Source organism: Ruditapes philippinarum, unplaced genomic scaffold, assembly GCF_026571515.1.
Source record: "Ruditapes philippinarum isolate M1 unplaced genomic scaffold, ASM2657151v2 ctg2835_1_1_1_1, whole genome shotgun sequence".
Taxonomy (NCBI): Eukaryota; Metazoa; Mollusca; class Bivalvia; order Venerida; family Veneridae; genus Ruditapes; species Ruditapes philippinarum.
The window spans coordinates 379,579-393,831 of NW_026854598.1; the positions used below are offsets into that span (position 1 = coordinate 379,579).

The window sequence follows — 14,253 nt, forward strand, 5'->3', positions numbered from 1 at the left end:
ACATATAAAGATATATTTATGTGTCAAATCCAAAATATATAGAATTTAAAGAGAAATTCATGCTGAAACTTTTAGAAATGTAATTTTAGCGCGAGTTGAGTACAAAAGATCATTTTAATATTTTTGTCATTATTTTGCCTGAAGACAATCGGACTATGTGAATATTTACAAAAATGAATGTATAAAAATACAAGTAAATAAAAAATACCTTTTTTTACATTTTCCTGAACAATATCACATTTATCACATTACTAGCGAAGCATTTATGGCCACATTGATTTAATAGCACTGTCAGACTATAAACTTTGCAAGTCATACAAAAACAAGCGTCTGCCGCTTTTTTTTAAAGAATCGAGCTTTCGAAACGCCGCAAAGGGAAAGCTTCCTCAGGATATTTGTCGTTGTTGTCCTTGTCAAGTATCTCCTCCATGGATATGTTTACCCTGCGCGTTGGATAAAAGACATCACGCACGTTATGTGTGATAGTTCTGTTTGTTGATTTCCTTTTGAAAATGTCCCTCAAAGTTTTCCGGAATTTTCCACTGAAAACAGAGTAAATCAGAACGTTTGTGGACACAGATAAATAATAAAGCAGCTGGGAAACGGACTGCATCACGATTTCAATAGACAACGAAGTATTCACGTTCTTCTCAACAAAAGCCAAAACCATCAGCCTTAGTCTAACAACGTGATGTGGTATATTCAGTAGGAAGAAACTAAACGTGACCGCTAAAAGCATAGTGGTTACTTTCATCAACGGGCTTTTGACATTGGTGCAGGACGACGTACTTCTTCGGCGGCGGCGTTCGCAAGATGCAATTGTTGTTGCAGCTATTGCCGACATCAGTAAGGCCATAATGATTGCCGGAACAATGAGTGTAAGCACCGCGTCTATGTAAACTAGTATCTGAATGAAATCGTAATATTTTCTGAGTGGAATGCAAGCTCCTCCAATTGTCCAAAATGGAAAGTTGTACGTCAAGAGAATCACCGCTAGAAGAATCAGCATAGATACCTTTGCATTCCTAGTGTTGCACATATTTTGTACAAGGAACGGTCGGCAGATCCTTATGTAGTTTTCAGCAGTTACGAAAACAACAAGCCATATTGAAAAACACCCGAAGACGTATGTTAAGAAAATCAACAGTTGACACATAGGAGGGATGTTTCCAAGGCGGAGGTCATAATAAGACGAGGCCCATATCGTAAGTAACGTTGCGAGAAAACCATTATCTGAGATACTTCTGGCCGCCAAAAACAAGCTTGAAGAGTTTTCCCTCAACGACTTTTGTAGGAAGACAATGGCAGAGATGGTGTTCCCAATCAGGCCACCAACACAAATGACAGGTACTGCATACGCTTCGACTACTGCTAGGGTATCTTCAGGACCGGCAAGTGTATTTGAATACACTGTTGTCATGTTGGTTTGATTCTGTTCAAAAGACGAGCTTTGAATGTATGATGATGAACTCATTTTTTCCGGACTATGTTTTAAATCTTCTAAAACACCTGAAGCAACAAGAAAAGCAGTTTAGTTTCAATTGATTCGAAATGTGATATTTTATTATTATTATTATTATTTAAATTACGAAAAGTTTATTGTATTTTGTTTTAACTAAATGTGTCGTATATCCAGATGATATAAAAGTAGCAAAAAGATGAAAGTACATGTGTTTTAAAATAACTTGAATTATGACCTTCGTGTTATAACAGTTACATTACCTATTGCACAATGGTTAATTCGTAACCAATTAAAACAACTTATTAAATGAGAATATCTAATGAAAATAAAATGTAATATATGATTTAAAATGATAAAATAATCAGCATTCCTTTACTTACTTTACAAGTTTCAACACCCTGATGTGATGAATGGAAATTCCAAGACAATGGTGATTTTCTGAATCGAAATGGAAATTCCAAGACAATGATGGTGGTCAAGTGTTGCTAAATTGTAAATGAGGTATCTTAACGTGCGTTGGCTTCCTTTATACAAAAACTGTTACCATGTGATGTCATCACCCTGTAGCAACCAATGCCAGTAGATAGTCCATCATTATGAATATGTATTGGATGGAAATCGATTTCATGCTGGTGTCCGTTGGTAAATAGCGCTAAATTCCAACATTGTCTATTCACATAATATTATTTATCAGTCATGTAGATTGATTCACTATAGGTGTCAGTCCTAAAGTATGTGACGTGTTCCGCATTAGGGCCGTGATTGGAACTTTTAGCATATTTTTACAAAGGCAAAGAATGATAATTTAAACAAGCGGTGGTAATTCTTTTTAAATAAAGCGCGTAAAGCAATATAAATTATGTTTTGAACTTAAAAAAATACTTCCAAAATGCTTGTATGAAAGAAAAATGGTATTTTATTGGCATGAAAAGCATATGACGAATGCACAAAATGATTGTTAATGGTTGTAGTCCTACTTTAATATCAGCTGGCACATTTTGTGTTCATGTGTTTGACAACTCTTTCAAGACTCGACCACATTACCATGAAAACAATATAATTTTGCTAATTATATTAAATGAAAATAATTCATCAGATATAACTTTATCTGTACCCTTTAAAAACTTTGCACGGTAAAAAATCATGATTTAAACAAAAAAGGTGAAAAAGAACGGGGGGTCATCATCCGCCCTTGAAGTTATCTCTCCTTGAATGTGAGGATGGTTCTTTGTAAAAATTAAATAAACATGTTTTGACTTCACACACTTTACCTGAAATTGGGAACACAGCTTCTTGTACATAGTTTATTCATTCTTTTATTCAAATTACACATACAGTTAGAATTTTATATATTTTAATAAATTTCTGTGATGAAAATATTTTACTTAAGGATGAGCTTATAGTATATCTTTAACTTGAGATTAATGATAGCACGAAATTAGTAACGGTGACTTTGCACGTTTCCGTTTCTTTACATTTGTTTAGAAGCTTAAAATGTTTGACAACTCGCTATGAGCCGTTAATAGTGTAAATTTTGTTAATTTACTCTATCACAAATATCGTATGAATATATTGAACCATCCTAGAAACTGTACGTGTCGGAAAGATGTTTTCCGGCAACCCGAATGTTCTGAAATAAAATGACTTTGATTTACAAAAAAAAAAGTTTTTGAACAAAAATACAGCTACCTCAAGAAATAATGAAATATACTAATAAGTTTGGTTGTATAAAACAAGAACTGCCTTATAATTGCAGGGGAAAGTTAATATTTGAATAGCGAGAAAGTAAGGACCACTGAAAATAATGATATAGTATACGTTTTATCTGGAATAGAGGTATCTCCTCATTTCTTACTTTTTTAGTTAATATTAAACCGGTTTGTCATGTTATTCTAAGCTAAAAACTACAAAAACACTCAACTCTAATGTTCATTATTTAGTGCGTGTTCGTGTGCGGTCATTATAAACAAGTGTTTTTCTACAGGAAAATGACTATTTTTTATAGTACTTAAGTGCAGAGTATGATATTCAGCTTGGTTACTCAGATATCTTACAGTTACGAAAGTATAAATTTTCTACAGTTAACGAAAGCTTAGATTTTCTACATAAATGGAAGCTTGGATTTCCTAAAACTGATGGAAGCTTAGATTGCCTTTAGTAAATCAAAACCAAGATTGCCTACAGTTAATGGAAACTTAGATTGCCTATAGTTAATGAAACTCGTACGAATCATGTGATCATTTATTTTGGCAGCACACATTTTATTTTTCTCCATGATGAACTATAATGGTCTCATTGGCATCCCATGCATCAAAATACTATCATCATTAAAATCGACTTCCATACATATTCAGTATCATTCAGTGAATAAGTGAATTCAAAATATATAGATCACTTTTGGTTGATAGTAACATTTAAGGACATGAATGGTGACAAGTCGAGGGTCCGTGATCTCAGTGCCGGAAACGGCGGATGGACCCTCGTTAAGCCTAGAATACATACACACGCACGCACGCACACACACACACACACAACACACTCACACACACTAGGTATTTAAACACTATAAATAGATACCGAAAATGGGCGCGAATTCCACTTAATCCTGTGTAATAATAAAATAGACAAGATGATATATTACCTATATTTTAGAACACGTTTTGATGAAATAATTACATAAGCCAAGACAACTAGACATGGAAAATAAGAAACGAACATTTATAATAATGTAAATTGGGTAAAACAATGATAGCATGGTAATCAAAATAACATTGTTTAGAAATAAGTTACCTCTTTTTACCATGCCCGAGTGTGTTATACGAATATTATCTTATTGATTATTCTTCAGTATGATATAAAATAATAATTCACAGCTGTATATCAGTTGTTAAATTATTTTATCCTCTTCTTCCTATAATCATCATTACTGACAAAGGTAATAATGGTGACAACGATATATGTGATGAAATTATCTCATAAGTTCGTCAACTTCTTGTATGTGACTTTACGGTAACTTTACTGATCTGCTAAGAAATTTATGAATTCGTATTTTTTCCGATACCTTTTTTTTTGGTATTTGAGATACCTAATATCATTCATCAAAGTTGTTATGATATGGTAAATTAATTCTAGTCTACTCATTAGAAAATGGCAAAAGGAAATAGATTTGGAGATTTATTATCTAAAATTATGATGATCTGCATTGCATATGTTCAAAGAGCTTCTGCCTACATTGTACTGATAACTAACCACATTTATTGGTGGTAGATTAAACATAGTTTATTGTACACGATACAGGCATTAAAGGATTTGGTCCGAGAGCTGAGCTCCTTATAGATTTACATTGCATAAAATACGGTACGACTACGACAGTTTACGTGACTAGCCAAAAATATATCTGATTTCACATCCTTTACTTTTTAGTATCATTATTGTGATTATCCCGTCCGTACACTGCCTTGCAACCTGTCCTATTTTTGTTTTGGGTTCTCCAGGGTTTCTTGCCGCTGGTTTTTGTTGCCATGTCGTTTGGGGGTTGCGTTCATTGAATGCCGCCTTTCCTTGTTGATCTTGTTTATCATATATAATATTTGATAGTGGTCTATGCACAGTCCCCATTTGGGACTATATGCAGTAAAAGTCTGGTAGAATCTGACAAAAGTTCAACTACCTTATAATGGGGAAAAGTTAGCAAACCTCTCCAAACAGTGCCGAATGTAGACAATATAAGGATCTTGGGCACAAAGAGCAAAAAAAATCAAAGACATATATTCTATTTATTCAGTATTTTCATAACATATTACCATGGTAATAAAAGAAAACTTAATAAATTAGATAAATTAGTATAATAATAAATTCAATAAATAAGTAAATAAATAATAACGTTATCAATTATTTAAAGTGTCAAATCATTAATATTTTATATAATTGATGTTATAAGACACACTCATTCCATTTTTTAAAGCCTTGACACAATGATGTATTTCATAGCATGTATATTTTGTTATATGTCTTTGTTTACATCTGAACCATCATAATACTTAAGGTTGCTACAGACTGAAAGATTCCATTTCAAAATGCTACACAACCTTGCAAAAACAAATGACACCAGGTAATTTTGATATTCACTGAGAAGACAAATGAAAATGTCTCCCTAAAAATCTATAAGATATATAAAGAAAAATAACTTATACCGTAACACTTTATCATTTGTTATCCTGAATATGATATAAACAAGAGCTGTCACAGGAGACAGCAAAGCTCGACTAATAAAATACTGGACGCAGTAAGGAGGACAAAACTATGAAAGAAAAATCCATTATGTATAATTATGTATTAAGTTATAGAAGAAAAAAAACATTTGTTAACATTAATTCCAAGATCAAGGGGAATAATTCTAGAAATAGTCATGCTAGAGTTATGGACCTTGTCACACAACATTTGTGTAATGATAAGAAATATATATTTGAAGTTTGAAGTAGATACCTTAAAAAGAAAAGAAGTTATTATATTTCTTAAAGAAAATCCTAAGTTCAAAGACAGATAAATCTGTAAATATTGCTTCAAGAGTTATGAACATTGTCACATAAAATGTAATTGATGATAAGGAATAAGTATTAGAAGTTTGAGGTAGATACCTTTAAAAATAAAAAAGTTATAATAAAAAATAACATTTTTCTAGTAAAAAAATCTAAGTTTATGGAGAGATAATTCTTGCAATATTGGTGCTAGAGTTATGAACCTTGTCACATAAGATGGGGATGATGATAGCGTAAATATATTTGAAGTATGAGGTTGATCCCTTAAGAAATAAAGAAGAAACAGTAAGAAATAGTATTTTTTTAGAAAAATTCTAAGTTCAAGGGGAGATAAATCTGAAAATATTGGTGCTAGAGTTATGAACCTTGTCACATAAGATGGGGATGATGATAAGGTACATATATTTGAAGTATGAGGTTGATCCCTTAAGAAATAAAGAAGTAACAGTCAAAAATAGTATTTTTTAAGGAAAATTCTAAGTTCAAGGGGAGATAAATCTGAAAATATTGGTGCTAGAGTTATGAACCTTGTCACATAAGATGTGGTTGATGATAAGGAACATATATTTGAAGTTTGAAGTTGATACCTTAAGAAATGACAAAGTTATAGTGAAAAATATTTTACTGCACCAAAACTTTAATCTAAAATCTGGACGCGGACGCAGACGCGGACGCCGACGCCGGGGCGAGTAGGACAGCTCTCCATATACTTCGTATAGTCGAGCTAAAAATCGTATATACATGTAGTTCTTAAAGAGTACATCATCTTTTTTCAAGAATTTGATCAATGTCTTTAATAGCACTTGAAGTTCTTAAAAGAGCTTCTCTCACTGAATTAAAACCTTCTAAACCAGAGCATCTCGATTCATTAGACGACCATGCATTCTTTGCCGGTTTAGAATATTGGCCAATAGGATTAATTCTTTCATTTTTTGGCCTGTTAAACGAACCTATCAAATTTGAAGAAACATTCACATGTGAAGATACACTTCCAGTTGGTCTAAATTTGTCAGATGGCGGTGAATGGATTTGAACTGTCCGGTCATTGGCTTGTCCACTCACCTTTGACCTCGATGTGTCTGAATTACGTAATATACTCGGCCTAGACTGGTTATCTGTTGTATTGTAAGGTTTAAAAGCACCAGACTGTGAATCTGCTCCTATCTTTTTCAGCACAGAATTATCAACGATATCTGGTTATCAGGAGTTAAGGAAAATATTTGAGCCAAGTTATTTCAAAATCCCTCAATGTATGACAAAGTTACTGTCCGGACATGAATGAAGTTGGGGCACATAGACGGCCGGACAGACGGTGCGATTAAGTTATGCCTCCCATGGGGGGGGGGGGATAAAAATTACTAATATATCATACCAGTGCAGATTGAAGGTTTGTACTTGTTCTAAGAGTTTTTTTAGGCAGGAGGGGTTGGCTTGGCAGTATTGTCGACTCCTTCACCACCATCGAACGAAGAACAGGTCCAGGAAGAGTCGGCATGAAAAGACGTCCGCGATGAGACTACAACAGTGGACCAGTAAGGACGCTGTAAAAATCTCGGACATATGTCGGCACTGAGTATAAACAATCTTAAACATATAAACTGGCTCATTTACATATAAATTTAATACATACCAGCACTGGGGCAAAATTTAAACAAAATAGAGTGATTTTATTGGCAGACAAACTATGGCGAACTGTGAATATACATATAAAAACTTCTTAAAATAAGTCAAAATTCATTTAGATTCGTTACCTGTACTTTTTGGCATATGAATAAGTTCAAACTAGCTTTGACATTTCAGTAACCTGTATTCTTTTTATCTGGTTAAAAATAATACAATGCAAATGTTAGTTGGTCATCTATTCTTGAAATAATGTCAAAGTTTATATGAAAATGGATGACATATATCGAAATTGATGACGAAATAATATTAAAGGTCACAAAATAAGAAATAACCTAGTAACTTTAAAAATAGTTTAAAATGTTTTTACTTCATATGTTTATAAATTGTGTATATATATACATATTTTTGGTTGGGTTTTACATCGCTTCAACACAGTATAGGTAACACAGTATAAGTAATACGGCGGCGATTTAATTAACTAATTATCTAATTAATTAATTCATTCATTCATTAGTTGGCCAACTAGACGACCCAATATAAAATCTAGAATAGAAATGTATTTGATTCAAATAATAATATTTAATGTTATAAAGGATACAATTAAAACATTGAATCTTCTGTAGCTCTCTTTCAACAGACCTGAATAAAATTACAAAAGAATAATCATGAGCACAAAGTTTTTGTTTTGTTTTGTTGGGTTAAACATCACACTGACATGACAATATTCCCGCTTTACTGGTGGAGAAAGACCTCAGGTGATCCTCTGTGCATTATTTTCAGGCAAAAACGGGTACCTGAGTAGAAACACTGACATTCTGTAAGCTAGCCGGATAGCTGCCTCACATGAAAAAATCCAAAGTCCCTGTTGGAATCCGAGCCTACAGCGTTCAGAGGCAAGTGGTTTGAAGTCAAAAACCTTAGCACTGCCACAGAGGCCCCTTAAATAAAGGTGGTACAAAACTAAACCAATATATCAAATATATCGGTAGAGATAAACAAGAGGGCCATGATGGCCCTGAGGTCACTCACCTGTATAAAGGCACCCTGAGCGGGGCCAGTTTAAACCCCAGGGCTTTTATTTGAACAAACTTGGAAAACAACCATTAGAAGATGTTTCACGAATTTAAGTTTTAACTACACACATATAATGAACAAGAAGCACCGCAATGCGACGAAAACCAGGTTTTCAACCACCAAATTTTGATGTGACTGCAATCAATAGGTCAAAGTACACTGAAGTTATTGAGTAGAAGCTGAAAATTCTATTGTAAGCAAATGACCTTGAACTTGCTCCCAGATTTCTAAGAAGCAATCCAAAGCTGCCACTCAGCAAGTTTATTGTCAAAAGGTCAAAGCAAACTCAAGTTATAACATGAAAACTAAATACATTAACCTTGATCACAGACACCTAGGTAGCAATCCCAAGCTGCCTCTTGATATAAGCTACCCATTCATCAAGTTTGGTGTCAAAAGGCCAAAGTAAACTAAAGTTATTTAGTGGAAACTGAATTTCTATTTTTAATAACAGTGACCTTGACCTAAATCACAGACACCTGGATAGCAATCCCAAGCTGCCTCTTGATATAAGCTATCCATACACCAAGTTTGGTGTCAGTAGGCCAAAGCAAACTCAAGTTATTGAGCAGAAACTTAATTTCTATTTTTGGTAACCGTGACCTTGACCTTGATAACAGACACCTGGGTAGCAATCCCAAGCTGCCTCTTGATATAAGCTATCCATACACCAAGTAAGGTGTCAATAGGCCAAAGCAAACTCAAGTTATAGAGCGGAAACTAAATTTCTATTTTTAGTAACAGTGACCTTGACCTTGATCACAGACACCTGGATAGTAATCCCATACTGCCTCTTGATATAAGCTATCCATACACCAAGTTTGGTGTCAATAGGCCAAAGCAATCTCCAGTTATTGAGCTGAAACTGAATTTTTATTTTTAGTAACAGTGACCTTGACCTTGATCACAGACACCTGGATAGCAATCCCAAGCTGCTTCTTGATATAAGCTATCCATACACCAAGTTTGGTGTCAATAGGCCAAAGCAAACTCAAGTTATTGAGCAGAAACTTAATTTCTATTTTTAGTAACAGTGACCTTGACCTTGATCACAGACACCTGGGTAGCAATCCCAAGCTGCCTCTTGATATAAGCTATCCATACACCAAGTTTGGTGTCAATAGGCCAAAGCAAACTCAAGTTATTGAGCGGAAACTGAATTTCTATTTTTAGTAACCTTGACCTTGATCACAGACACCTGGGTAGCAATCCCAAGCTGCCTCTTGATATAAGCTATCCATACACCAAGTTTGGTGTCAATAAGTCAAAGCAAATTCAAGTTATTGAGCGGAAACTGAATTTCTATTTTTAGGAACAGTGACCTTGACCTTGATCACAGACACCTGGGTAGCAATCCCAAGCTGCCTCTTGATATAAGCTATCCATACACCAAGTTTGGTGTCAATAGGCCAAAGCAAACTAAAGTTATTGAGCGGAAACCAAAAGTTGACGCCCGCCTGCCCGCCGACTTCGGCATTACAATAACCCGGTTTTCGTTGAAAACCTGGTTAATAACAACTGAATTTCTATTTTTAGTAACAGTGACCTTGACCTTGATCACAGACACCTGGGTAGCAATCCCAAGCTGCCTCTTGATATAAGCTATCCATACACCAAGTTTGGTGTCAATAGGCCAAAGCAAACTCAAGTTATTGAGCGCAAACCAAAAGTTGACGCCCGCCTGCCCGCCGACTTCGGCATTACAATAACCCGGTTTTCGTTGAAAACCTGGTTAATAACAACAATCTACCGCTTTTATTTGAACAAATTTGGTAGACACCCATAAGATGTTTCATGCTAAACATCTAAGCTCTAGCTTATTGGTTTTTTTTAAAAGAATATATTTTTTAGTTTTTACTATACACATATAGTTAAAACCAATGACACCCCTGGGGCGGGGCCAATTTTGACTCCAGGGCTTTTATTTGAACAAACTTTGTAGACAATAACTAGAAGATGTTTCATGCTTAATATCTAAACTCTTGCTATTTGGGTTTTTTCAAAGAAGATTTTTAAGTTTTTGCTAAACAAATATAAGGAAAATCAATAACACCCAGTGTGGGGCCAATTTTGACCCCAGGGCTTTTATTTGAACAAACTTGGTAGACACTCACAAGAAGATGTTTCATGTCTAATATCTAAACTCCAGCTATTTTGTTTTTTTCAAAGAAGATTTTTTAAGCTTTTGCTATATATATATAAAAGGAAAATCAATGACCCCCAGGGCGGAGCCAATTTTGACCCCAGGGCTTTTATTTGAACAAACTTGGTAAACACTCACAAGAAGATGTTTCATGTCTAATATCTAAACTCTAGCTATTTGGGTTTTTTCAAAGAATATTTTTTAAGTTTTTGCTATACACATATAAGGAAAATCAATGACCCCCGGGGCGGGGCCAATTTTGACCCCCGGGCTTTTATTTGAACAAACTTTGTAGACACCCATTAGAACATGTTTCATGCTAAAGATCTTAGCTCAAGCTCTTTAAAATCTTTAAAAGAAGATATTTTAAGTTTTTACTATAATATTATGCATAAAGGGAAAATCAATGACCCCCCTGGGGCGGGGTCAATTTTGACCCCAAGGCTTTTATTTGAAAAAACTTGGTAGACACCCATTAGAACATGTTTCATGCTAAATATCTAAGCTCTAGCTCTTAGGATTTTTAAAAGAAGATATTTAAAGTTTTTTCTTTCGGTTGCCATCGCAACCAGAGTTCTGCATGGAATTAAATTCTTTGAACAATTTTTAAAGGTGACCACCAAAGGAACATTCCTGTGAAGTTTGGATGGAATTGGCTTAGTGGTTTATGAGAAGATGTCATTTAAAGTAAAAGTTTACGGACGGACGACAGACGAACGACAGACGGACGACGTACAGACGCCGAAGTAAAGCGATCACAAAAGCTCACCCTGTCACTTTGTGACAGGTGAGCTAAAAATACAGGTACAAATTAACTAACTTTTCTCCGAACTTATAAATAATACTTACATATTGTAATTGCTGGCAGACTTGGCCTTGTAAAATTGTTGTCTCTGAGATGGAGAGCTATTGACCCATTCTGCCCATTCATTTGCTATATCAACATATCTGGAAAAAGGACAATACGTTAAAATCATTCATCATAATTCTATAACTGCATCATATATATATATATATACTGGTGTCTAATAATCTCCGTGTTACTGTTATTTCAAGGTATTTGGCATAAACAGCCTCAAGTGCCCCATAGACTTTATACATGTTTGTCAGGAGTTTTACTTTCACTTTCTTATTGTATTTTCATCAATTTGTTCCATATACAACTTAGAAAACTTATTATTTTATTCAAATGAACAGCAAAATAAATTATTTCACCATTTTACTTTTAGTACCGTTTTATAAAGCAGTTGGTAAACAATCAATAAAATGTTTGAAAAATGCCATAGAGAAAATCCCTACAAACAGACAATGCAAGGTATAGATGTACTAAACAATAGTAAGGTAACTCTTGTTTTTTTGCTTTGGAAACTGTTAAAATGTATTTCAGGTAAAAAACTTTACTCGCTTGGCAGCAGATAGGTGTTTGCAGCCATGTTGTGTACATGATTGCCAATTATAAACATTAAATGAAATAAATTATGATTGAATATAAACATGTCTATCATAATATTTTCCAGAACTTTAATCTTTATTCTTCTAACTTTTGCTGTGTTTGTTAAACAATAAACTACAACAAAAATATGAGGCGCAGGTGTAACTAAACTTAACTGATCAGTTTAGTGGAACCCCATTGTATCGTGCTTTTCATTGTATTGATCTATTTACAAATCTTTAGATTTTTTGCAAAATACGTCAGCTACTGATTGTTAACATTCTCAATACAACAGTGTCATAAAAATCTTTCGCATTTATTTTTGTGCATTAAAATGATCAAAATCATGTTTCCAGTACTGTAAGACGTTGAAGATGATAAATAGACTTATATATAGTGTGCTTATTAAAAGTACATTTGCTGTCTGTTAAAAGTTCCTAAATTTATGCTGACACTTTAAAACAGACATCAATGTTTCTAATTTACTGAAATATCTAACATAAATATGAGTACGGCTTCCCAAACTTTGGCTAACTGAGCGATAATTCTCACAATGCATCGATATAATGGTGTGACCTTATTCATCAACTTGTTTGACATGTCTGTGAATATCCGTATGTTCCAAAGCTAACAAGAGCTGTCCGTAAGACAGCGCGCTCGACTTTTTTATTGCTTGCCAATAAAAAAAGTTTTTGCAGTAAAAGGCAATACAAGAATCTCTGTATTTTTAAAGTGAACAATGGCCATGAGCATTAAGATATTTAGTGAAGAATTATTTTATTATGACATAATTTATGGTAAAGTGAACAAGTGGATAGGAATGAATTTTTTTAGATTTTTTAAGTTTTTTAGTGCTTGCCTATAATACAAAACATTGACAGTTAAGGGCCATAATTCAAATAAAATCTTTGACAGAATTACCTTCTCCTGGACATGTTTGGGAATCATGATTGTAAACAAGTATTCCAACTTTCAAATTAATATCTCAAACAGTTCAGTCAAAAAGTGGACTGGTACTAAAAACTTAACCAAGATTCTAAGTCGATAAAAGGCCTTAATTTTTAAAACAAATCCTTGACAGAGTTACCTTCTCTTGCGTACAGATGGGGGTAATGATGTGAAATAGCATTAAAAGTTTCAAAGCAATATCTCAAAGGGTTAAGGCAATAAGTGGATTTTACCCATATTCAATGTATTTTCTAAGTCAAAAAGGGGCATAATTCTGTCAAAAACCTTGACAGAGTTATGTCCTCTTGTCTGTTGATGAAGGTCGTGATGGTAAACAAGTATGGTCAGTTTCAAAGCAATACCTCCAATGGTTTTGAAATAAAGTGAGGTGGTACAAAAAACTTAACCAAGCTCAATACACTTTCTAAGTCAAAAAAGGGCCATAATTCTGTCAAAAACCTTGACAGAGTTATGTACTCTTGTCTGTAGATGGAGGTTATGATGGTGAACAAGTATGGTAAGTTTCAAAGCCATACTTGTAATACTTCTGAAATAAAGTGGGGTGGTACGAAAAACTTAACCAAGGTGTGACGCCAACGCCGACGCCGACGCCGACGCCGGGGCGAGTAGGATAGCTCCCCTTTTCATAGAAAAATCGAGCTAAAAACTATATATCAGTGATGTTTGTCATGTAAATATTATGGCAATAAGATCAAAATAAATATTCAAGGAGATTTGAATTTTCTAAAAGCAGTTGTGATTTATGGGTAAATAGATCGACTCAACGGGGTTCCAGGCTACAAGATACAAGAAAAAAAGAAAAAGTTCTCAATAATGGATGCCAGGTTGAAATACATGATGTGATTTTTAAAAGTACATGTACTTTATCTTGATTCAAATACCTGATTCACTGATGAATACAGTACATTTCTTTTACTGTTTACTTTAGAAACCACAGAATTGCACTTTTAATAGTTATATACTATGCTCAAATTTGATATTAGAAAAATATTGATAATTGCTACACAGTCTC

The 14,253-nt window shown here is 34.1% G+C and overlaps 2 protein-coding genes across 2 annotated transcripts in view; both read right to left on the reverse strand.

Moving 5' to 3' along the window:
• Positions 1–233: 233 nt before the first annotated feature.
• On the reverse strand, positions 234–1,428 carry LOC132740540 (neuropeptides capa receptor-like). The gene has a single exon (XM_060728461.1). It carries the CDS (start codon positions 1,418–1,420, stop codon positions 344–346), a length of 1,077 nt encoding a protein of 358 aa, XP_060584444.1. The 5' UTR covers positions 1,421–1,428; the 3' UTR covers positions 234–343.
• A 5,304-nt stretch (positions 1,429–6,732) lies between these two features.
• The window catches only part of LOC132740542 (uncharacterized protein C5orf34 homolog), a 44,461-nt gene continuing 36,940 nt past the window's right edge, over positions 6,733–14,253 (reverse strand). Inside the window, exons 9-11 of the mRNA XM_060728462.1 lie at positions 11,690–11,788; positions 8,222–8,262; positions 6,733–7,193 (exon numbers count right to left, since the gene is read on the reverse strand). Coding sequence (XP_060584445.1) covers positions 6,763–7,193; positions 8,222–8,262; positions 11,690–11,788 — 571 coding nt within the window. The 3' untranslated portion in view covers positions 6,733–6,762. The remainder of the gene's footprint in view (positions 7,194–8,221; positions 8,263–11,689; positions 11,789–14,253) is intronic.